The 23,691-nt window shown below is 38.7% G+C and overlaps 2 protein-coding genes across 3 annotated transcripts in view; one reads left to right on the top strand and one right to left on the bottom strand.

The window, feature by feature from the left end:
- tbc1d32 (TBC1 domain family, member 32) overlaps window positions 1–19,180 on the bottom strand; it is a 64,890-nt gene extending 45,710 nt beyond the window's left edge. For both annotated transcript variants that reach the window (XM_068577413.1, XM_068577414.1), the window contains exons 1-21: window positions 19,078–19,180; window positions 17,868–18,037; window positions 17,579–17,743; window positions 17,018–17,195; window positions 16,689–16,760; window positions 16,041–16,160; window positions 15,590–15,668; window positions 14,839–14,942; window positions 14,687–14,748; window positions 14,345–14,495; window positions 14,117–14,176; window positions 13,218–13,317; window positions 11,651–11,788; window positions 10,099–10,188; window positions 8,594–8,736; window positions 7,089–7,216; window positions 6,404–6,605; window positions 4,882–4,961; window positions 4,184–4,322; window positions 1,923–2,010; window positions 760–878 (exon numbers count right to left, since the gene is read on the bottom strand). In XM_068577413.1, coding sequence (XP_068433514.1) covers window positions 760–878; window positions 1,923–2,010; window positions 4,184–4,322; window positions 4,882–4,961; window positions 6,404–6,605; window positions 7,089–7,216; window positions 8,594–8,736; window positions 10,099–10,188; window positions 11,651–11,788; window positions 13,218–13,317; window positions 14,117–14,176; window positions 14,345–14,495; window positions 14,687–14,748; window positions 14,839–14,942; window positions 15,590–15,668; window positions 16,041–16,160; window positions 16,689–16,760; window positions 17,018–17,195; window positions 17,579–17,743; window positions 17,868–18,022 — 2,373 coding nt within the window. In that variant the 5' untranslated portion in view covers window positions 18,023–18,037; window positions 19,078–19,180. The remainder of the gene's footprint in view (window positions 1–759; window positions 879–1,922; window positions 2,011–4,183; window positions 4,323–4,881; window positions 4,962–6,403; window positions 6,606–7,088; window positions 7,217–8,593; window positions 8,737–10,098; window positions 10,189–11,650; window positions 11,789–13,217; window positions 13,318–14,116; window positions 14,177–14,344; window positions 14,496–14,686; window positions 14,749–14,838; window positions 14,943–15,589; window positions 15,669–16,040; window positions 16,161–16,688; window positions 16,761–17,017; window positions 17,196–17,578; window positions 17,744–17,867; window positions 18,038–19,077) is intronic.
- Window positions 19,181–19,635: 455 nt separating this feature from the next.
- hsdl1 (hydroxysteroid dehydrogenase like 1) lies at window positions 19,636–22,890 on the top strand. The gene is made up of 5 exons (XM_068577127.1): window positions 19,636–20,055; window positions 20,553–20,992; window positions 21,178–21,261; window positions 21,406–21,555; window positions 21,672–22,890. The coding sequence occupies exons 1-5, from the start codon at window positions 19,836–19,838 to the stop codon at window positions 21,735–21,737; spliced, it is 960 nt and encodes a 319-aa protein (XP_068433228.1). The 5' UTR covers window positions 19,636–19,835; the 3' UTR covers window positions 21,738–22,890.
- Window positions 22,891–23,691: the final 801 nt, after the last annotated feature.

The following is a 23,691-nucleotide window of genomic DNA, read 5'->3' as shown; positions in this document are numbered from 1 at the left end:
TGCATGCGTTTTTAATGTATTCCAACACAAAAATGAATACTAAACATTAAACAAAATTCGAAACTCACAAAAAGTGAAAATGCCCTTAATGCGACACATTGCCATACAACTCTGGAGACATTAGAGCTAATTTGCCAAAAATGCAGCTTTAGTAAGTCTGTGCTACATATTTAGTTTGTTTAAGCATTAACATCATCGCACACATTTTAATTGCACTATTGTGGTGGCAACAGTTCTGGCTGAGATGGACTTGTAGGTCTGACTGTGTGCGTAACCTGGCAGCTGACCCACTGATAAGGCAGGCTTTAAAGTCACCAGTGGCAGGTCACAGCTCACACTTCACTGGCTGCCCGTATTCACATGGCTAGTTTCAATGAGAGAGGGAGACGACTTGGCTCCTGTCAGAGGCTAGCATCACACACTAACACACACACACACACACGCACACGCACACGCACACACACACACTCTTGAGGTCCAAAAGAAAGTTGGATCCTGTCCTAGACTGAACCTGAAAATTCAGTCCAAACTTGTACCAAATTGAGGAGCAGCCATATGCAAAGGGGAATAATAATAAGGTTTGAAATACTCAGAAACTAAGAGTGAAATGCCCTTCAGTCCTGCCTGAGCTTGAGCTCCGACACGAACGGCCACATTTATAGTCAATCAATTCAGTTTGATCCTGTTTCAGAACATACAGGCTTATGTAAAATGAGACTCTGAGTCACTCAGACACACACACACATATGCACACAATACCTTGAGGCAGCTCCTGTCTAGGGGGTCCATAGGTGTGGGTTTGGGACGGACCACCCCGACATCTTCACTGCCGCACTCAAGAACAGACCACAGCTCCACTACCAGTGCCTGGACAAAACCTGCAACACATCATCAAGCCAGTGGTTAGATTATGGATGTGTATGATCACATCTGTCTGGATTAAATTGATCACTACAGGCCCATACTTATTAAAACCCGAATGTATTTTTCATTGTATTTATTTATAATGCATATATTTCATCTAATTGGCATTTATACATTTAATACATGAATACAAACAAATGAAATGGAAAGATTCGCTGTTTACTGGATATGATTGACAGTTTCAAAATATAGTACAGCTGTTTCAAGAGTGGCTTCAACCACAAGACAGGAGACAGAAACTGAATCAGCTGAAGAAAAGCACCTTCAGCTGATTCATTTTCTGTCTCCATCACTGGTTTCTTGTTGTTACTAGACTATACAAGGTTGCCTGAGGAACACTAAGGTTCGCTGATGCATCTCTTTGGCATCTCTTTAAGGAGACTATGTTTATCATTAAGAGATTATTTTTTATTTTCCCGTCACTATTTCAATGTGCACGCAACACCAGCCTCAGGTAGCCAGCTGGAAGCAGACGGGTAACTGCAAGGCAAAGTATCGTGGGAGTATAGCAAAACAAAATGCTTTTTCCATATGTTTTCATGTATAACAATACTCAAACTGATCCATATAAGCGGTTAATCATTGTAACCATGATCACTATAAGTGGTTTCTGTTGTATTTTCCATCGTAATTACTTACAAATTGTGTTGGTTGTATTCCACTATCTGTGTCTGAGCACTTTACAGCCTAACGTATGTATCTAATTTATGGAATGTGTTCGGATATGATTTAATACGCGACTTAAAAAGTGTTTTAAAAAAAAGACATTAAAGTCTATTTTCCATTTCTTGTCAAACTGCCTAAATCCTCATAAAAACTTGACCGTTAACACCTCGTCTTTCTCTTTCTTCATCCACGTATCTCGTCACAAAACATGTGAAAAATGAGTGGCTTCCTGTGCTGCTCCATGCCAACATAGAATACATTCAGACTTCTAATCCAAGTTGTTATTGTGTGCCGACATAAGTGTTTGTTTGCACAAGTAAATGTTTTAGTACCCGATTTGTGCAAAGCTGCCACCCCTGGAGCGGTTGCTGCCACCTGTGTCACCATCACCCCATATCCAAACTTCTCACAGCGGCTCACCTGCAGAAAAAACACACAGAAAACATTTACTATATATGCATTACTTTTTCATTTTTAATTTTTTGCTTGAGTCGGTCAAAAATGAATGAGTAAGTTTGAACAGGATAGAGAAATGAAAAAAGAAAACCAGGGACTGTTAATTTGACATTTATGATTTACTATACAAACTGCTACGACACGGCGAGAATCCTGAAAAGACACAATGTAGTTTAGCACATAAAGGAGAAATGTCATTGCAAATTGATTTTAGAGTGTGCAGGCCCTTCATTAATTACAACACAATGTCACGACTAAAAATAGCCCAAATATAATTACATTACATCATGAAAGTGGAATGCCAGACGAGAGAAGCATTCACAAGAGTACGTAAACAATGGCAGCAAATGTAGCCCACGGCCGATCCGTTAAGGTTTACCCTAAGACTCGGTGTGTGTGTGTGTGTGTGTGTGTGTGTGTGTGTGTGTGTGTGTGTGTGTGTGTGTGAGTGAGTAAGTCTACAATATGAATAATGTACAACATTATGTACATAAGGCATATGCAGGGGCCAAAGATTAATAAGTTAAACCCTGCGTTAGGGAGAAGCAGCATGTAACTGTCTCCAGGCTACTGATGAATACTGAACAGTCTTCAAGAAATATGACTGTGGCCTTATGGAGCAGCAGGAGCAACAAATTACCACATCTTCTGCAGAGGAAAATAAGGATGCCGATGATATCGGCCTACAGAATGAATGAAGGGCTTGAAGATGCATTATGTTCTGCAGAGTAGGACATTATAGAAAACAAAAGCCTCGAAACACTGCATGCATACATACATATTCAAATGTACATATGTTTATACCTATAAATTATATGTGTGTGTGTGTGTGTGTGTGTGTGTGTGTGTGTGTGTGTGTGTGTGTTAACAAATGAAACAGGTATACGGTGTGATCTATTGCCATCAACGGGTGTTTCCTCAAGCCAAATGGTATTTACATTTAAATTCAATAAAGATAAATGTACTCGATGCAACAGTCTGTGTGTGTAATTATTTTTTTTTTTGTAATCCGGCATCTTGGCTTCGGGGTTAGCTTACTGTGACTCGAGTCAAGATGGAAAATAATCACTTGAACAGCATAATGTTACTTTGGCACATTGATGTGATCGAGAAGGATTAAAAACCAAACCACTGCCAACGTTAATTCTTTTAGGGATTCCGTAAAGTTGATGAAACAGTTTCATCAAACTATATCAGCGTCAATACTGAGCAGTACCTCTGCTGTGAGTGTTTCATTCATATGAACATATAACGGTTATCTGACGAGCTTACATTTAACTTGATATCTATAAGCAGAGCTTTCACAACTAACTGATTTTGGCAACATCTGGAATTCCTTACATCAGCAGCTGCAAAGTCAAGCACATTGATTGGAAACTGGGTGAAGAAAGAAATTAGAAGGACATTAGTAGTAGTGCTACATCAATGGCACGGTCGAGGTTCCCTTGAGCAAGTAATGCAACTCCCTCACTTCTCCACTGGGGCTTTTCAGTGGTTATCAGCAGCTGGATTGTGAATCTTGCAGGTTTGACTGATGTGTAAGTTTGCTTGTGAGTAAGTTTTGCTCGTGAGGAGCAGGGTGTTGCTGTGAAAGAGCATTTGGAGAGCAGCAAACTGGGTATCAAGGCATTTCTGAATCTGAAGCTTTTATTGTTTTTTATTGTATTGTTTTATTGTTACTTCATTTTAAACCCTTATGTTTCTCCACACTCACAGTTCAGACTACACTAATGAGGGTTTCGCCTCTATTCTGCAGCAGCGTGTTTCGCAGAGTCCGGGGCTCAGCCTCTTCACACACACACTGAGCGAATCAGAGGAGGCTCTGTGGCTGCAAAAGATTGTTTCCAACTTGTCTGATCAAAACATTTCTCCAGCTCCATTTCTTACAACTCCAGAGCGTAGTAAAGTCAAAAAGTCTAAATGTATTGAAAAAAGATAGATAGCAGTCCCAGAATTAATTTGATGACTGACATTCAAAGCTTCATTCAATCCCTCAATAGAAGCTTCACATATAAACTTACTGGGCATAGATACATGCAAATTATGAAATAAAAGACCTTTTGAGCACTATTTTTAATACCAAATTATAATAATCCACAGTTTGTTGTATAGCATTTTAAAGTGCAGTGTTCCGTACCTGTAGTTTTTTCGTGAAGCGAGAGAACATGTAGGAGACACATTCATTGATGGCTCCTGTCTGCTGGAGCAGCAGCAGGCCTTTAGGAGTTGCAGCAAAGTTTAGCAGGCTGTCCAATAACGTCTCCTCCCAGATGAGCCTGTTCCAAAGTCAGAGAGAGAGAGAGAGGGCTGCAGTGCTATATAAGTCACTTAAAAACAATTACTACACAAGTGAACAATTGGGGGAGAGTTCCTAATGTACAGGTGGTGAACAAGCTTCTTCGCAGATAAATTACTATCTTTTATTGCTGATTTTGGGAGATTAACAATAGTTCAACCTGGGATTTAAATGAAAAACATACATTAATTTAGTATTATTAGCTTGTTTACAAAAGCTGTCACAGATGTGTTATCAATACACAGACAGTATGTTGGTTTAGGTATATATTATGATATTGAAAGGTGTGTGATTACTTCAAATGTCTTCTCTTCCATGTGAACCTGTTCCAAAAACATTGTCTATCTTCATAAACTTAAAGGCATATTTAGCAAGGAAACAAGCTCCCTGTAGGAGGCTTTATATTATGTATTCCAAAAACAGTTTATATACAAAAACAATTATGCCAAATTAAACTGTGACAATTATGACTTTATGAGTTATGATCAATCACGACTTTAATTCTAGGGATCTGAATAAAGTACTCAAGCTGGCCTCACATGTTCTGCAGCTCTCGGGTGGATGTTCCAGCGGTGGCTCCAGGTACCGGAGTTGAAACCCTTTCTGACAAGGAACTGGTCTAGAAAGGATGAAAGAACATTTATTCTTAACTGAAGATTACATTTACTTAAGCCTACAGATCGATAATGGACCATTTCTGGGTGCACCGAGGATATTTTATAACAAAGTTGTATTTTGTATTCTTCTTTCCTACGACTCACTTTAGTCTGCACATTGCTGTACTGTTGGAACAATGAAACATTGGAAATCAGGATCAAAGACGTAATTCTAATCAATCAAGTCTTTCACAGTTTTTTACCCTGTGATCTAGTTAAAATCACAAGTCTCCTTAAGATGCCTGCCAAAAACGTTGGGGCCATGTTCGTGTCTTTTTAAAGCAGGTGGAATGAGGTCATCGTTGTTGTGATGGAAAACAGATGGAGACTTTGATTCCAGACATCATATAGTAGAGCAGTACGTGCAAACTGATAATTAATATTTAACACATTGGAGTAAAGTTAGGAGGAAGTGAGTGAGAAATGTGTTACACTGATTGTAGAATGATACTGCGTTGTCTCGTAGAAGTACATTTTAGTAAATGAATATATGAGGAAAAAGAGTGGTACGATGTGATGTGGGACTGCATTCTGTAAATACGGATACCCATCTGACATCAATGATGTCTCTTATCTGAGAGAAGCAGTTTCACTACTTGTCTTTCCTCTGTTTCCTCTGTAGCTGCATTGCAGCACGAGTTATTTTTGGTTTTGGTTGCACATTCAACTGTTTCTGTTTCGAGTTTTGCATTTTGACTTTTGTTTTTCAGTACAGACTAAAACATTTTCTGATTTCGATGCATTGTTATGACAAAAGCAGTATTTTGAAAATGAAATGGAGCAGATTACAATGGTTAGTTAATTCCCTCCATTTGCAAGCAGTGGTGGCATTTTTCTTCATGGCATTCATCAGGCAAAAGAAACATGACACGAGTATTCTAGCCAGTGAAACTGATCATTAGAAATAGACACCCCTCCATTAGATAGTCTAGAAATAAATGATTCAGATACAACCCTTATCTACCATCTTTTACAATGCTGTTTAGGGGTGGAGGAGGGGGGCATTAGTTAAGCCAAGCTTTCCATTTCTGGCATTTACAGAATCAGCCTGTAACAACTCATCAGCAACACCAATATTATGATGCTAAATAAATTGTTTCTAATGCATAACTGTTTTTCTAATGTTTAATAGCTTGGTGTTTAATGTGTTCATTGTTTGTGTTGCATCAATTACTTTCACTTAGAACTGTTAAATTATCTGATGCATTTAACAAAACAAACATAAGACTTCCTCAAATTTTAACCACTGTTATTTTTTGTATCTAATACTGTCTCCCCAAAACCCTTAAGGACTTTTATCTGGCTATTATTTAACCACTCAAAATCTGAGGGGAAATCCAAGTCATTGGCCATGTAGAAACTGAAAGTTTGAACACTGTTGTACTGAGAAATGAAGTGCAGGTACCTTTTTCCATGCAGCAGCTACAGCCTTGTGCAGGCCATAGGGTCGGAGGACCTGCAAACCCTCACAGGTGTTGTACATCTGCCTACAGACAAAGATAAAGGCTCCACATGATGTAAGAGATCCGTCGGATTCACTTAGTGAGGACAGCTCCTTCTCCAAGAGCCTGAGAGTGAACTGTACAATGACATGAGCTGGAAAGGTTCTGCAGAGGAGAGGGGAAACGGACAAAGAAAAATATGTGTAATATGAGGTGCTTTGCTGAGAAAACTGTTTGGGTGATGGCAGGTTTTAAGTACCTTCCCTTCCTGTTTTTTAGTTATTTTCAAACATTCTACTGCTAGGAGTTGTATTATTTCTGTATAACTGCAAGCAACACATTTGTATTGCTTTTGCTTTTCCTCTCTGGACTAGATCTCTAATTTCATTGAACTTTGATGTGCTTAATGTGTACAACATTTCTCAGGGAAGGTACACCAAATAATTAACGGCAACAAACTGCTGTTTCGGGAATGTTCAGGATCAGCCAATTATAACAAAATACAAAACGAATATAAGGATTTGTTACGCAAACGTAACTCGATCTTAAAGTCTTCTCACCAAATAAAAAATATATATATACACTCATTAACATGAAAGATACAAAAGACCCAACGTCTTTAATCATATCTCAATCACACCATCTCACCTCTCACTGTGGGCTAAAACTAGATTCTTCTCATATAAGAAGAGGGATAATCCTCTGTCGGTGTTTGCGATGCGAGCCAGAACGTCAGCGATGAGAGTCAGTGCTGCTGCTGGAGATTTTAATTTGGCCTGTAAACCGTAGAGAATAAACAGATAAAATCATCCAACCGCTTCAGAGGCATGTAGAATCACAGGTAATATTGGTGTTGAGTTGGAATCAAGCTCAAAAACATGGTTTGGGGTAAAGGATAACATTCTGGCTACAGATCTTACATTTATAGTTGAGAATGGGATTATGGTAATGAGGTTAAGGACAAACATTATGCATTTAATGTTGAGTTAGAGTTACTGTTTAGGGAATAAATCAAGTTAATGGATCAGTGGTGGGCCGTCAGAGCCAGCTAAGCTTTCACTGCTGGCCTAAACTGAATCACAAAGTTCAAGCTGAATCACAAATTTTATAGTTGAATTGTTTTTCCCAAATACACTACATTATCATTAGTTTTCCCCATCAGCTTATTTTCTCATTGCACAGATCCGGTCTTCCTCTGTTGCTCTGCCTTCAGCCTTGAGCCTGCAGCACTGCTTTTCAGGGCAGTGGGCTTTCATCCAATCAGATTTTTTTCTCTCATGTGTCTCTATGTCAGCAAAGCAGCTTAAGCAGGCCTTTGCAGATTAAAGTACACCTAGAGTGGATGTTGTGGTTGATTGTCATGGACTTCAACAAATCAGATCTTTAGTTTGACAAGCTGGGCGGATTCTTTGACGTGCAGGGCCTGCGAAATGGCGTGGATGTATATGATTGGTCAGTGGCCCAGTGTGACCATTAGGATGCACTGTGATTGGTCAGTGGGGCACAAAGAGCTACGTACTAGAAACGTCTAGCTTCAACCTAGAACCAAAAAGTTACCTTGCTGGTGGATTAACTGATGACTTGCTTGTGTACTGATGACGCCTTTCACACAGAGGATTACGGAAATGTTGTAATGTAATACTGGCTATGTAACTGTTTTTTTGCTGAAATGCACAGTTCGCCGCTGTAATGGATGATAGAGTAAAGGCAAAAGGGCAAAGAAGTTATTATGACTGAAATTGTCAAATCATCTATAAAACTGAGTTAACAGCAGAGGTAAAAATTAAAATGAAAGTATTGATTGTCTTCCTCAGAATTGTAATCGTAGCAGGTTGTAAAAATCCCTGAAATAGAATGTTTATTACTAGAAAGTTATAGACCAACTTATTTATGTTATAAAAGGGTCACGGCAATATGACAGGCTTGTCAAGGTAATGACTGTAAGCTCATTATAATATATAAATGGATGTTTTGTTAGTCTTAACATGGAATGCTAGATCTAGTTAACCTGCTTATTGACACGAGAAACTCTCAATATCAAAATGTCTGCATGCGTCTATTTGTTTTTTATGAATCTGTTTGGGGTATGTCTCTGCAAACTGTGGTCTATTCTACCCACGTCTTTATTAAAACAAAAAGTGTTTGTGTTTCACCTGCTGTCCATCGAGCAAAGCGATAACAGGAGCCAGCAGTGTCTCTATTACCGGGGTCTGGTAGAGACACTCTGCAGCACACTCGGTCCTCTCACACAGCATCCACAGCACCTCCATCGCCAGACAGCTGGGCGACAGGGAGTCTGAACACACACATACTATTTAAAAGAATGCCTGCATGTCTATATATCATGCAATTGTTTTCCTTTAAAACTGTCACTCAACATGTTGTTTTACTGATAGCGCCCCATTTGTTGAAAACCTGGGAATCAAATTTTGTCTAGACAGTTGATTTGTCAGTTTTTCTAGACTGAAAATATGATATATATTTATACATCGTGAGTGTGTTTTAACATGGAGTGATGTTTTTTGCCTGTATCTCCAGTATCAATCTGATCACCCTGGACACAGGTTCTATAACAATGAACTTGAAACGAAGCCATTACAAACAATACTTTACACTCCAATTATGGAAAATAACTATATATATATATATATATATATATATATATATATATATATATATATATATATATATATATATATATACTGTGCTCAACAGTAAGGCTTGCCACGCCACATTGCCTTTGCCGAACTACTCTGTAGTATGTAAAATTGTTCAAGTTGGCTCGATCCCAACATTAGAATGCTGCCAGTACGTTAAGTCACCAGTAACTATAAAACAATATTATATATATTCATTTCACAATATGAAAAAAGTAATTCTTCATAATGAGTTATTTGGCTTTTGATACTTTAAGTAAAGCAAGAATTAAGTTCTGTATACGGTAGTTCTCCCTCCACTAACACACTCATAACTCTTGAAAACCTTTTGTGAACATTAATCTTCACTGGAAAGTGTGAGTTAAAACCAAAAAGACAGAAATAATGTAAGTCACGTTTTGGGAACAATTACAAAGATGTGTTAAAAGTTTCATTATTTTTGTGACAATAATGTATTCCACTTAAACATTGGCTCCTAGAGATTTAAATGAATTAAATTGAAATCTCAAAGACATACTTACATTCTACACCGACTACTATATTATAGCATTATATTCTGAAACATTATATTATTATTAAGAACATCCTCTCACAACTTGTGTTACGTGATCTTCAACGTTGTGGCGGTAGATATTAAAATAAATCTATGATTTGCTCAGCGTGACTCTCGGCAGCAGCCGAAAGAGATGATCCTCATCTGACAAAGTCAAGGTAGGGGACACTATTGATCACTGGCAAGGAAACTGCTGCAGTGTAATTCAAGAGAATGAATGGGGCAATAAAGCAAGGTCTTCCAGGAGACAACCACAGTGTCGCATGACTCAGTACGAGGTTAAGAGATAAAAGATATGGTCTGAGGAATGCTGTTACGCCTCATAAGGAGGGTCACTGTGTTCCTTTAGTCCCCTGATTCCAGACTGAACGTCTGCACAAAAAAACAGGGAGGGAGCGTGAACTGCTTGACGTAGTTCATATCCGTGTGTGAGTGTGTGGGGCCCCACCTGTGTATGAGCTGTCACTGTGCGGAGGTTTGGGGTGTTGGTACATGATTTTAATCAGGATGACAACCAGGTCCGTCAGGCTGACTGGATCTGAAATGGAACAAGATAAATATGTGAATCAGTCGAGGTTACCCAGGGACAGGATGAAAGGCAGTTTATGGTGCTGGGATGGAAATAGTCCACGTCTAGTTTTGGTGACCTTGAAAACAAGGATCATCTTGCTGCACAGTTGGCTACAACTTTTGTGTCTGGGATGAGTTTTAGTATCTGTTCTGTTTAAAAATGACCTGACAGCAAAATAAATGAATCACATCATGTGTGTTGTAATAAACTGCACTTAATTGACAAATCAATCAATCTGTAAATCAAAATTTTTTGATAAATACTAAACTGTTAATTTATTAAGAAACAACATTTAGCTGGTTTCAGGTTCTCTTATGTAAAGATGAGCTGTTTTTTTTTAAAAGTAAATACAAAAATCCAAACTTCAATGGAAACTTAGATTGGAACTGACGCATATTATGACACAAATAGTGGGCGTTATGATCAATATGAACTACTCTGACATCAGTGGTTTGATTGCCTCCAGAGAGTGAGTTGGAATATGAGTCATTAATGGTTATAGAAGGGCATGGCAGCAGACAATGAGTCTGTTTTTAATGGCCTACCTCGGTATCATTCACACCATTACATAACTTTATTAGTAATTAAAATGGGCATAAAGTTACTAAAAAAAAAGAGAAGACTGGAGGGAGTGGTAAACTGATCAGATGAGATTATCTTTAACTCCGCGTCTCTCATCCAAAGCATGAGTCAATTCCTGCCAAGAATAGACAATCAACAGGATTCAGCTCTTTACGAGGTTTAGACATTAAAGGAACACTTCCCTCACAAAATTACCTTTGGATATGAATTACTTACCCAGTGTAACCTTTTCAAGAATTTAAGGCTATTAAAAGTGCAGTAATTTATACAAAAATGTTAATTTTTGCGACGTATTCATATTAAGTTATAGTTTGACATTTTTAAGGAATTATGCCTAATCGTTTAGTTGTAAGTAAACATCTTATGGTAAATACATGAAGCTCGATGTACAGCCAGCAGCCAGTTAGCACAGAAACTGTAAATAGATCAAACAACGCCCTTTATATTATTACCCTTATTATATTGCATTACATCTAGTTGGTGTAATCTGCACAAAAACAGATTAAACCATAAACATATAGCACATTAATTAGGGATCTTGAGAGCAGAGCCTTTGGACAGAGGCAGACTAGCCATTTCCCAGTTCACAGGACCAGTTTTTGTGCTGTGTTAAACAAACTCGCTGCAGAATGTAGCTTCATATTTAACGGACCGAAATGAAGGTGTACCTAATAACCTGCCAGACAGCGATTGTGCATACTTCCTAAAAAGTAAAAACTATTACTTTTACTCCAGACAAAAATCCTAAACTACTTTTAGAGAAATAGTTATGACGAATATTAGATGGTGTTTCTACATGCTTGTGACAGACGTTTAAAACTGTTTCCAGAACAGTCTAGTGTCGTACCTTTGCGCTTCCTCACTCTGATGGGAAAGAGCTTCCTGCCATTGGTGTAGATGAGAAGTTTACCCAGGACACACAGCGAGTGGACAAAGAAGGCATATTCAAGCTCGTTTCCGGTGTAAACACTCCTCTGGACTGAATCTGAAACACGGAGAGAAAATGAGGAAGTAACAAAACAAAAAACAAAACAAGGTACAAAGGTAAAATGATGTCCTTTTCTATCCAATGGCTAACTCACTCTGCAAAACCTCTCGTAGTGGTGCAAAACATAGATTGAAAATAAGAGCGGTTGTAAAGTGGTAGAATCAGTTTGCATGACCAGGACTGATTAGTATTTGAATAGATGTTGTTTGTCTTATTTGTGGTTTCAGTTTAATATGGAAACCTTGTGATGCTGTGGCGGACAGACAGTTAAAATACATTTCATATCGAAAGCTTCTCTAATAGAATGAGATTGACAAATTTAAAAAAAAGACTGCAGTGCCTCTGGATGCAGAAAATCCCAAAAGAAGCACAGCTCAGAAAAAAAAAAACATTCTTTTATGAGGAGTGTATCATTGACAGCATGTCGGAGTATCTCTACTCATCCAAGACAAGGTCAATATATTCAGGCTCGAGCACCCGGCTGGCTTACAGGAGATAAAACACAGACACGAGCATTCCCATTTCCTCTCGTTTATGAAATGTTCACAATTAAATGTGCAGCTCGATGGTTTTTGGTGCATTTTACAGTCAAGCTATGGAACTTTTAATGACAGCATGCTCTTCTTCCCCAAATGTACTATTCTGTACATCACATACTCAACAGCGTACCTTTAACTTTTGACATTTGCAAGTAACTTAAGTTATAAATAAGTGAAACGCAAAGAAGTCTAATCGATGTCCACAATTTTGATTCATTCCATTCCTGTAATTAATGTTCTTCAGTGTTTGCTTTTTTATTTTGTTTGATATATTAAGATGATAATGTGTGAATATGTGATGCAAAATGAAGTTCAGTATAAGTTATAGAAAGGGGTATGACCTGAAAAGTGTTTCCTTGTGCCTATGTACCTATGTATTGATTTTCTTGATTTATAATTTGCTTAATATGTTTACTGTTCCTTTTATTGGTTATTCTTGTTTTCACTATTTGTTATATGTTTGTAATAAATCCATCTAATCTAATAGAAGAAACAACTCAACCATCTGGTAGATCTTTTGTTTCTCTTTTTTTCATTCTCATTTCTTCTTTCGACTGTTTTTCTCTGCATCCCGATGATTTAATGACAGCAGGGGCAGCATGTGCGCATGAAGGAGATGGATTAAATAATGAATGCAAAGTGACTAGGTACAAATACATTTAACACCCACAGGTTTCAAATGAAGCATTACTTTCTCATTAGGCTCTCACAGTTGTTCAGGCTGAGTGTATTTTTTGAGGTTTGTGTCATAGGACACATTAAATCAGCATTACTGCAAATGTGCTGATGTTTACCACAGAGAGAGTGAGAATGGAAATTAGTATTCAGAAATGCCTGAGAAAGTACATAAACCTGTTGAAGAAATCATGACTTTCAATTTTACTTACCAGTGCTCTGCGGCTCTGCTGACTGGGGATCAGTTGTCTCGTTAGTGAAATGTTCACAGGACTCACTGTAATGGATACACTGCTGAAGGGCTGCAACGATCTGAAAATACAAAAAAAAGGGAACACAATGCATGTTATTGTGGTTTCTTCAAACACCTGATTGGTATAAATGACAACACAACTGCTGCGGCAAATGTGGATGTTGCTATAAACATATCAAAAAACCACAGGCTTACCTGAAGAATATAGAATGTCAATGCAACCTCCTCTTATCGATCCTCTTAATCAAGACTTTTAAGGCGAGAGCGGTTCGGTTTAATCTAAATCCTGTAGCATTGTAGGGAATTTTAATGGACTGCAATGCAAGAGTAGTTTTGGCTTACAGTGCCTTTGGTGGATTTATTTGACATTTACTTTAGAGGAAGTTTCAGTGGTGATTCCACAGTAATCCTCTCTAAAGTCAGAGTGAGAGATGAGAGGGAGGTTCAGGATTTAACAATCAATTATAAAATGTTCAAGTGACACCCTTTGTCTCAAAGACTCAAACATTGATCTCTGTTTGGCTATGTGAAACACACACACACATATGAATAGTATAACAATAATAGTATCTAAAATTGGCAAAACCTAGGTGTTCCATTTTTTTGAGTTGTGTACTTACATTATATTATATATATATATACATATTACCAGGTATTTGTTACAAATTCCTGCCATTTCCTAATTCATGCATAGTTGTGTCTTTCTTGAATGTAATCTACAGTGCAATCATTTCTGGTGTCTAAATGAGATGATGGGTTTAAAAGAAATGTAATTCTCATTTCGCTAGTCGTTTCCTCGATGATTCAGAAGTACAAAGAAGTCAGTGAGAGATATTAATGAAGGACTGAATCACTCACCAGAGACTTGTGTTTTCTCTCCAGGAGTCTGAGAACCACAGTCCTACTGTAGCATCCATGCTGAGAGAGCGGGAGTGAAACAGATCAGGTTGAAAGAGAATATATGAGATGGAGTACATGACATGAACAAGAGAGAACTAGATGAAGAGACTTTTGAGCAACACAAATACAATAGTGTATATACAAAAATACACTTTGCAAAAACGTCTGTTCATTTGCAATACACACCATCCACTTTTTAAACCAGGTTGCTTTAATATCCAGCAAGGCCAATAGATGAATGGGTTCCAGGGCTTTCTCTGTCCCAGCTGAGGCCGAGCCATGTTCGTAATGGAAGGACAGCAGGTAGAGGGTGCTCTCTATAACTTCCTCCATATATCTAAAGCCGGGTAGAAATATAACGACAACAAATGTTCTCAATATATGCCATAATTCTCAAAATAATAATGAAAAGTGACGTAGATTTGGACAAGGATACATCATGTGGGGAACCGTTGCAGCATGCTGAACATATATCTCTAAACATTTTCATTAAAATTGGGGTAAAGACTTATTAGGGTAAAAACTCACTTCTCAGGGTGGCGGATCCAAAAATTCGTCACCTCCTTTTGAAAGTCATTCATCAATCGAATCTGAGGCAAAACAGACGGAAAGAGAGAGAAAGCTCAAATGTATTTGTATGCTGATGCACTTTAAATACTGTAAGACAAAACATGAGATACCTGTTTGAGGAGACGACTGATCTCAGGTCTGTTGATGTCGATGGCGGCTGAGCCAGTTGGAAAGCTCAGCTTTTGAGACACAAAACTTGACTCCACACTTTTAGCTGCACATCAAAAAGCAATTATTACTTCTTTCAAACTATGTATTATATGCAAGATAATAGTGGTGTTTATTAACAGTTCATATACATGATCCATTTAGAGTTAAAATGTTCTTAATTTGACAATACAAAGTCTTTAAAGGATAACTTTGATATTTTTCAACCTGCACGCTGGAGCCTGCAGCTGCTAAACAACTGGCGACGTCATCGCTCGGGCAACTCCTCGCTGTCAATTTAGGTCAATTTAGGTCTGGGTCTGCCAGTGGCAAATACAATCAATAATTGTTGTCCCCATTATACATAGTAACACACATACATAAAAAAAAATAGGGTGCAAAAATATTAAAGTTATCCTTTAACATTCTCAAAACCAACTGTATACTGTAAAGCAAGATAGTCAGGATGAAAACAGGCCACGTTGAGGCCTGTGAATTATTAATTCTTACACAAAACTAAAACGACTATCTGTGTGGCTAGGTACCACAAGAGGTATGCTGAGAAATAGGGTTTCTTCATAAATAAAGAAGGGCTGACCCTTTTAAAATGAAATTTATTTAAACTGAAAAATGATTGTGAATCATGTTCTGTTAGATAGCTTGAAAGATAAGAATGCAGCTTATGCACTCGGCTCATTCAGAATAATAGCTTACCCAAGCTAGTGTAGATCTCTCGTGTCAGATTCAGCGGCGAGGAGGAGAAGCTTTTAGCAAAGAACTGCAGTACATTATCCTGATGAAAACAACATCTGTTATCAGCATACACACACACACAGTCAAATACACGTGATGAATCATTAATATCTGAATGTTAAATTATGAGAAAATACAATGAGAGGAAATTAAACAAGTTATTACAGACAGGATTTACAGCCTCTACTGAGAGAGTGGCCTTCATATTTGCTACCAATTAGCTCTCAGTCATTAGGGAAAACAGTGTTATCTTGTTTTCTCTGGTTTGGCAAGATGACGAACACTACGTTTCTCTTTGCTTGTTATCATTAATTATAAAGCCTGAAATTGTTCATAAAAATGACATGATTATTATTGATTAACTTGTCTATTATTCATTGTCAATTTGTAGATTAGGTTGCTCAGGACTCACGCTGAGGTCGGGGTCAGTCAGAGCTGCAGAGAGATTTCTGCGCAGGCTGCCCCAGCTCTCACAGCTCAACACATCAGATGGATTGGCACAGCAGAGAGCCTGAAGAGCCTCCCAACGCACCTACACAGAGTTACATCACTTCACCTGAACTACACTGCGAATTGTATTCACATTAAAAGCAGTAATTTACAGACTTTGTAAATCGAGACATCATTGAGCAGACAGGTCTGGTGTGCCCATTGAGGGCCACTTTTAACAGTTAGCGAAACACGATCAACAAACTTTGTTGGCAGGGTTAAGAATGGTGATGCCATCTTCTTTCAAAGCTAGTTGGATAACTAGTTAAATTACTTACTAGTCGAATTACAGGAATAACAGCTCAATTAAATCAACATAATTTGTTGATCTCTCAATGGAGAATGACTTTAACAAACAGATACTTCACTACTTCTTAAAGCAAAAATTGGTGAGCATGAAAATAATAGAAGGCTGAATGAATTAAGTAAAACAACCGCTTGTTTGGATCTCAACCCCAGGGTTGGAAACTGCTGATCTATGACACAGTGCATCACATGACTCCAGCGCACTGACAAAAACTATACCAGAGACATACACCATCATAATGTATGTGTAAGTGAGACCTTCTACCTCTTTGGGCCTGCTGGAGTCAAGTTGTTCAGCCAAAGCTTGCAGCTGCTCTTGTCTGATGAACCCATAACTCTAGAAAGGACAATGGAGATGAAACACAAAGTATTATGATCCATCGTAAACCAAAATAATAAAAAAAAAAAGCTCTCAGTCGACAATGTAAAGGAACAAACTCCCCGAGGACACCAATTGCGACAAATGCCATCCAGAGATGGAGATACTATCTTGACAATTTATGCGAGTTATCAACAGAAATATAAAAAAGGCAATAAATAAATCAAATTCAACCATTTTTTGCCACCAGACAGCCTAGATACTGCATCTCTCACCTGATTAAATGATGAGTCGCTGTCAGAGCAGTTGTCAGTGTATTGGCTGTTGGCCTGACTGTGCTGCTTCTCTCTGTGCATCTCTTCCTTCCTCATCTGGTCCTCCTCAAATTTGTTGACTAAAGATTCCACCACGATGATCATGGTGTTTTTCAAGGTCTGCATCATCTGCTGGTACCTACCATGAAGCATGTGTAAATCAGTGTATGATTAGCTTCACTTAATTTCTGAATAATTGTTTCACTAAACTCATTCCATAAAGCCCTCCAAACATAGAAAACCACTGTTTTACATTTATAGTTGAAAGTGGGATACCTAATATTGCAAGTTTGTAATTTTAACATAGTATCATTTCAGTATTCCAATGGGGGAAAAAAACAAGAAACATATTGTAGATACCAACAAGATTTTTGCCACAGCTGGGGCAATGTCGATGGCACTGGAAAACATCAGCTTCTATTCAAAGAATACTCTCGATCTGTCATGGACTCCACAATAAATTAATCATAAACATCTGAAAACAACAGACGAGGCTAAGCTCAGAGTCTGAGCTACACTCACTCAGCTGAGTCCCTGGTACTTTGGGTGACGGCATGGATCAGGGTGTCGTGACCTGAGCCGACAGCATGTTGTCCATCCCCTCTGGTCAAGTTCTTGGTCTCCTCCTCCACCACAGTCCCCAATGTGCTCTCCAAATACTGACGGAGGTACTTGACAAACTCGTAACTGATAGGAGAGCAATAACGGAGTCAGACACTGGATATACTTTGTCCATTCCACTAAAACAGAAATAACTTTTAAACAAGACCATTAAAGTAAACGTTACACAATTTGAGTCGAGCGGCCTTACTTGTGGAAGTTCTTGTCCGTCTCCTCCAAGTGAAGGAGGATCTCTTCAGCACATTCGGTGGATGGAGCGCCAGATATCCTGTCGTTGATGCTTCTCAGGAACTGCTTGAGCAGTGATTGCAATTCTGCTTCATCTTCAGCTAACAACTGAGACATCTCTACTGCTGGTCCCTAACATGGGACAGAATAGAACGATTGGTTTTCTAGGATTAAAATATGCAAATGTAAGGTAGCGAGGGGCAGCCATAAATGAACATACTACTTTGCAAAAATGTGTGAATGGTTCATTTGTTTTATAGGTCATAAAAAAATCCTCAACCAAAGAAAAGAGAGCTTGGGTGCAAAAACAGTCAAGGTACAACATGTACAGATGTACAAGTATCTTCATATCTGATCAACTTAAATTAAATATGCAAAATATAAATTATAAATAACATACATGTTCATCACGTTTATACCATTGAATACCATTTATGTCGATCACATTTTATCCTTCACCATTTGCAAGTTTTCATGCTCGAGAAATAAATTGATCAGATTACTATTACAAACCAACCCATATTTACTACATACTTGTTTTTAGCGGTAGTTTGAAATGGAATAGAGCAGGCAATAGTTTAGCTAAGGACAAATATTAAAAAATAGATGTACATGTGTCAATGGGGTTGATTTATGTAATGTGTGTGACAAGGCATTACAAATGTGCTTAAGCTCCAGTCTGTATGTGTCAGTCTATATCTTTTGTTTCCCCTTTAATCCAATGCCTCATTGTTATTCATTCATTTTCATGTGCATGGACTTGTAACAAAGTATTTCTACACTATAGTAGTGGTATTTTTTACTTAAGTGTAACCGCCAGATACCTCCTTGGTTGTATTGCTCAGACGTGTTGGCTCTTTAGCTCATCACACAGGTGTGTTAATCAGCTGGTACCATATGACAACAACACATCTTAAGACTAACGTTTTACACAGGCGTTTTCATTAAAACAGAAAAAAATATTGGTCCATGATTTACCCCCAACCTGACTATTTTGAGTTTTATTGTTTTTAATTTAGATACAGCCCAAACCAGTGAATTGTGTCTAACCGGTTAGCTTGACGTTGTAACACTAGCTAGCCTCATGCTAACTGAAACCAAAGACTACCCGCTGCACAAGACAACCGTCCGAACAGAGAGACGACGCATGCGGTATATTTTAAACCTGTCACCTCTTTGTTGGACTTGTAAAAGCTTTTATCCAGGTATCATTTTAGGAGCACTTGCAACCAAGCTCCGGGTCTCTATGGAAACGTCCAGTGGTGTTAACTGCGGTGCATTGTGGGTTGTCCAAAGAAACTGCACGCTGCATTTTTAGCGTCGGAAATGTGTGTTTCACGAGTAAAATAAACATGATTAGATTTTTTTTTTAAATTGAAGACACATTAAAGAACATTAAATATCCTGCATGGAATAAATACAAAAACAATAATAAAATACAAACATTATGAACATACTGTAAATAATACATATGGGGATTTATATAAAAGTATTCATGGAAGTTAGTATATACATTTCACTAGGCAGTAGATAAGAACACAAATAAAACAAAGAAACAGGGGGTTTAGATGTAGATAGGTGTAAATTATCCACAAACTGCCGCAAAATTCAACCACGACTGGTGTGAATGCTTCAAAGTCGGGGTTTCTCACGTGGTCTCGAATGCAGCACCAGAGAAACGCGCAGTCACGTGACTCAATGTTTTGCTTCGTCTACCGGGTGCTGCACAGGCGACGTCTCTGCCTGCTGAAACGTTTTGTCGGAGCTGCTGCCCTTACCTTTATCCGAAATTGGCTATGTAGGAACAGCGACACGTATTGTTCACACGTCTGAGTTACCGGTTAACGCTACGTTTAGAAAATACAGCGTAAAAATCGGCGGAATAAGCTTTTAAGCCAGAAAGCTCGCATCAGCATCACTAGAGTCGACGATGGCGGCTGTTGACAGCTTTCAGTTTTTGTATGGAGAAATTTCTCGATCGTGCAATCCTTACATTGAAACCCTGGCCTTAGTCGGTGCTCTTTACGTGGCCAGGAGGGCAGTAATCCTGCTGGGCGACTGCTGCACGTTAGTCAGGGTGCATTTCTTGCCAAGAATTATCCCGAGTAAGAAGCTCACCCAAAGATTTGGAGACTGGGCTGTCGTGTATGGTAAGGACGCAGCAAGGCATCTCGGCGGGAGTGCATGGTTTATTTTAGGAATTGATCAAGTAAAGAATGCCAAATATTCAGCCTCTCAGATTTGACACTATGCAAATGTTCTTATTATTTTCTTTTTGGTGTTTGTCTCTTAAAACAGTAAATCTGAACATGTCATCCTGGGCTTTGAAACAAACAAAACAACATTTATTTTGACTGTTTTCTGATACTTCCGAGATAAAAGGATTAATCAAGCAGGATATTCATTTGACATTTGAGAAGCTGGAACCAGCAAATGTTTGCCAGTTTCCCCTAATGAATTCAAAATTGTTGTTGTTTAATGTATTGGCAATCGATTAGTCAGCTAATTATTTTGGGAACAAAGTCAACTTTATCTCAGGTTTTGAGGTCATGATGCTGTTATACATACATATACATATAGTTCTCTTTTCTACATCCTTATTCCTTCAATGAATTTCATAGACACATATTGTCCTCTGTCCTGTCAGGTGCAGCAGAGCCTGTAGCCAAAGCCTATGTAGAGGAGCTGGCCAGGCATGGAGTCAGCATTATCTTTGTCACTCAGGACCTCGCCTCTGTCAGAGACACCGCTGCAACGCTCTCCCAAAGCTACGGGGTGGAAACTGTTGTCATACCAGCTAACTTCTCTGACAAGGCAGCCAACAACCTCATCAAAGAAGCCATGAGGGGCAAAGATATCGGCTTCCTGGTGAACTGTCTGGAGTCTGTGACTTTCCCTCAGAGCCTGATCGAAATGCCTGAGCACAGCCTGATGGATTTGGTGAATAAGAACGTCGCGGTCGCCACTCTGATGACCCGGTTGGTGCTGCCAGGGATGGTGGAGCGCAGCAGAGGCGCTGTGGTCAATATATCATCGGGTGCTTGCTCCAAACCCCTGCCTGGAAGAGTGACCCTCACTGCCTCCACTGTGAGACCAAACACTGAGGCAATCTGCCTCTCGCAGATCCAGTAGAGATCTTTTTCACAGCATGCGATTTGTCATAGTATTAAATAATATTCTCATATTTCCAAGCAGAGTGCAAACATAACCCACAATCGCATTTTTCTGTCCTGACAACGATCCTCTTTCCCTTTCTCATCCTCACATTTCAGGGCTACATGGATCATTTCTCAAGAGCGCTTCACCTTGAGTACAGCGGCAAAGGGATCTTTGTCCAAAGTCTGACTCCTTTCCAGGTAGATGATGCCTCATGTGTCTGTGTACTGAACCCAAATATACATGTACACTGCCAACCACAATATGTCTTTTAATATTGCATAAGTTATGGTATCAATTGTTTACCCCTGAGTCATATACCGCATGTGTGTACATGTGACCAGATAGCCTCGAGTGAGCAACAACCACTCTCTTCAACACCGTCATCAAGAGGGGGCTGGTTTGTACCGAAGCCAGAGGTGTACGCCCGCCACGCCGTCTCCACCCTGGGGGTCTGTAACCGGACCACCGGCTACTGGCCTCACACACTGCAGGTGGGCACACAAAAGGTCACGGTGGTTTGTCATTTCCAGCCTTTGTGAGAACAGGATCTACAACACGGAACGCATGTGTGGATGCTGATCTGTTTCTCTTTGTTCTCTCTTCCCAGTATGGACTGATGACCCGTATTCCAGAGTGGATTTGGGTTCTGGGATCACGTGTGCTCATCAGTTAAGAGCTCACCTCTGCTCCCCTCACTAAAGACTTAACCCAGTTACTGAAACGTCTTGTTACTGGAGTCATGTAGAGTTTTAGTTTCTTCAGCCATTCAGGTTGAATGTGTTCAACTTTCAGGCTCTGTGGAGGTTGGTGGTTCGGGATATTTTTCTTCTATTTATTTGGTGTCAATTTCAAGGAAAGCTGCAGTGGAATTTGCCTGAAATAGTGAATACATATTAATATATTACTCCTGTATTACTGAATGGTCTGACCATCTTAAATTGCCTATACATGTCTTAGTGGTGGCCAGACACGAGGCTGGAAACCGGGTTTGACTTTGAGTTTGGATTGTAAACATGTGCAACATAATATGACATCATTGGGTTTGGTGCTTGGATTTAAACATCACCCTCCATGTAGTTGTAACACTTTAAACTGTTGGAGAACAAAATATTTTAAACCAACATGGATGAAAAGGCGAGCTAAATATAAAACTATTTTATTTTTCTATGTATTTAAAACAAAAAAAAGAAGTGGGTCATAAGTGAGAAGGATTATTTTTCTAGGAGTCTACGCATTGTTTTTAGGGGAACATTATACTCATTGTTCATTTAAAGAGACAGATTTATATGATAATGTAGAATAAGTTGACTAAATGTATTTTTAGTGAGAAAAAACCTGCATCATGCAACACTAAGCAAAGTTTTGTTTTGAACAATATATAACCCAATCTAAAAGAAACGTGTTAACTAAAAGTAAAAGGACACATTGCTGCTCTTGTAAAGTGAATATGTTTTCATCTTAGTTGGCTTCTTGGTCTGATCAAAGAGTTTAGATGAAACCAGGATTGGCCTCTAGTGTTTCACACGTACAAGTCCTGGTGTGTGTGAGTGAATGACAGCTGTAAGGGTCATTGCTACAACACTCAAACATCTCCACGAGGAAATTTGAAAGTGGGATTTCGTTGAGAAACTATTTAAACAATTTTGCTGTACGTAGATATTACTTAAAAAATAAGTATTTATAATAGGAAATATGATCAAATTCATATCTTGTGTTGAGTGGTTGCTTGTACATACAATTCAACGTGTTGAATATGATTCATCAATCATTCAATCATTAAATAGGATTCGTGTCGTCATTGCACCCATTAGACCAATAAAACTCTTTTCTCCGTTCCCATACTGTCCCGTCTTTTGCTTGCCTGAGTGTAAGTGTGCCAAAGTGTCTTCTCTCTGAAGGTTAGTCATTTTATCTAACTGGTAGGTGTTTCATCTATATGACATGTTGACCTATATGCTGAAGGCCACAACCGCTCAGTTTTTCTCTCAAAAAAACATCAGCGTGGTGTAAATCATTGACGTGAATAGACACTATGTCGACTGCCAGAGTTTACGCTGCGACCCTTTAGGTCTGCCAGGTCACTGCTGGTGAACACACACACGCACACACACACGCACACACGTGAGGTGCAGTGTGCCCGTAAACCCTCATGCAGAGCAAACCTGGGCTTTAAACACAAAACTGGAATCTAACAAGAATGATCTTTTTATTTACTCAGGTGTTTATTAAATATCTACATGGAACAGGTAGAGTTGAGAATGAGTTTTGTTTTGGATCAGAACATACTGAAAAACATTACATATAGATAACATAATAACAGATGTCACAATAAACTTTTATACAGCTTCTTTTCATACAAACAAGTGTCACCTTAAGTGCTGTAAAGATTAGGAGAATCAACTAATAAAATAAAGCCCGCTGTAAAGTAACAAGTAGTACAAAATGATTCATAAATACAAAATACCATCAGAAATGGCAATACAATAATATTCTAACTAGCGGTAGGGATACAGAAATACATTTAATTAAATTCAAATTTAAGGCCCAAACTTAAAGAAATAGAACAGTATAAGATTGAGTTTCTTTTTAAATGGTGTTCCCCAGTTTGGGAAAACATTTGTACAGGA

The sequence above is a fragment of the Clinocottus analis genome, unplaced genomic scaffold, assembly GCF_023055335.1.
Source record: "Clinocottus analis isolate CAN_PGR_092001 unplaced genomic scaffold, fCliAna1.0.p SCAF_15, whole genome shotgun sequence".
Lineage (NCBI taxonomy): Eukaryota > Metazoa > Chordata > Actinopteri > Perciformes > Cottidae > Clinocottus > Clinocottus analis.
Note: the sequence above shows the minus strand (reverse complement) of the source record. Positions and strands in the feature narration are given on the sequence as shown.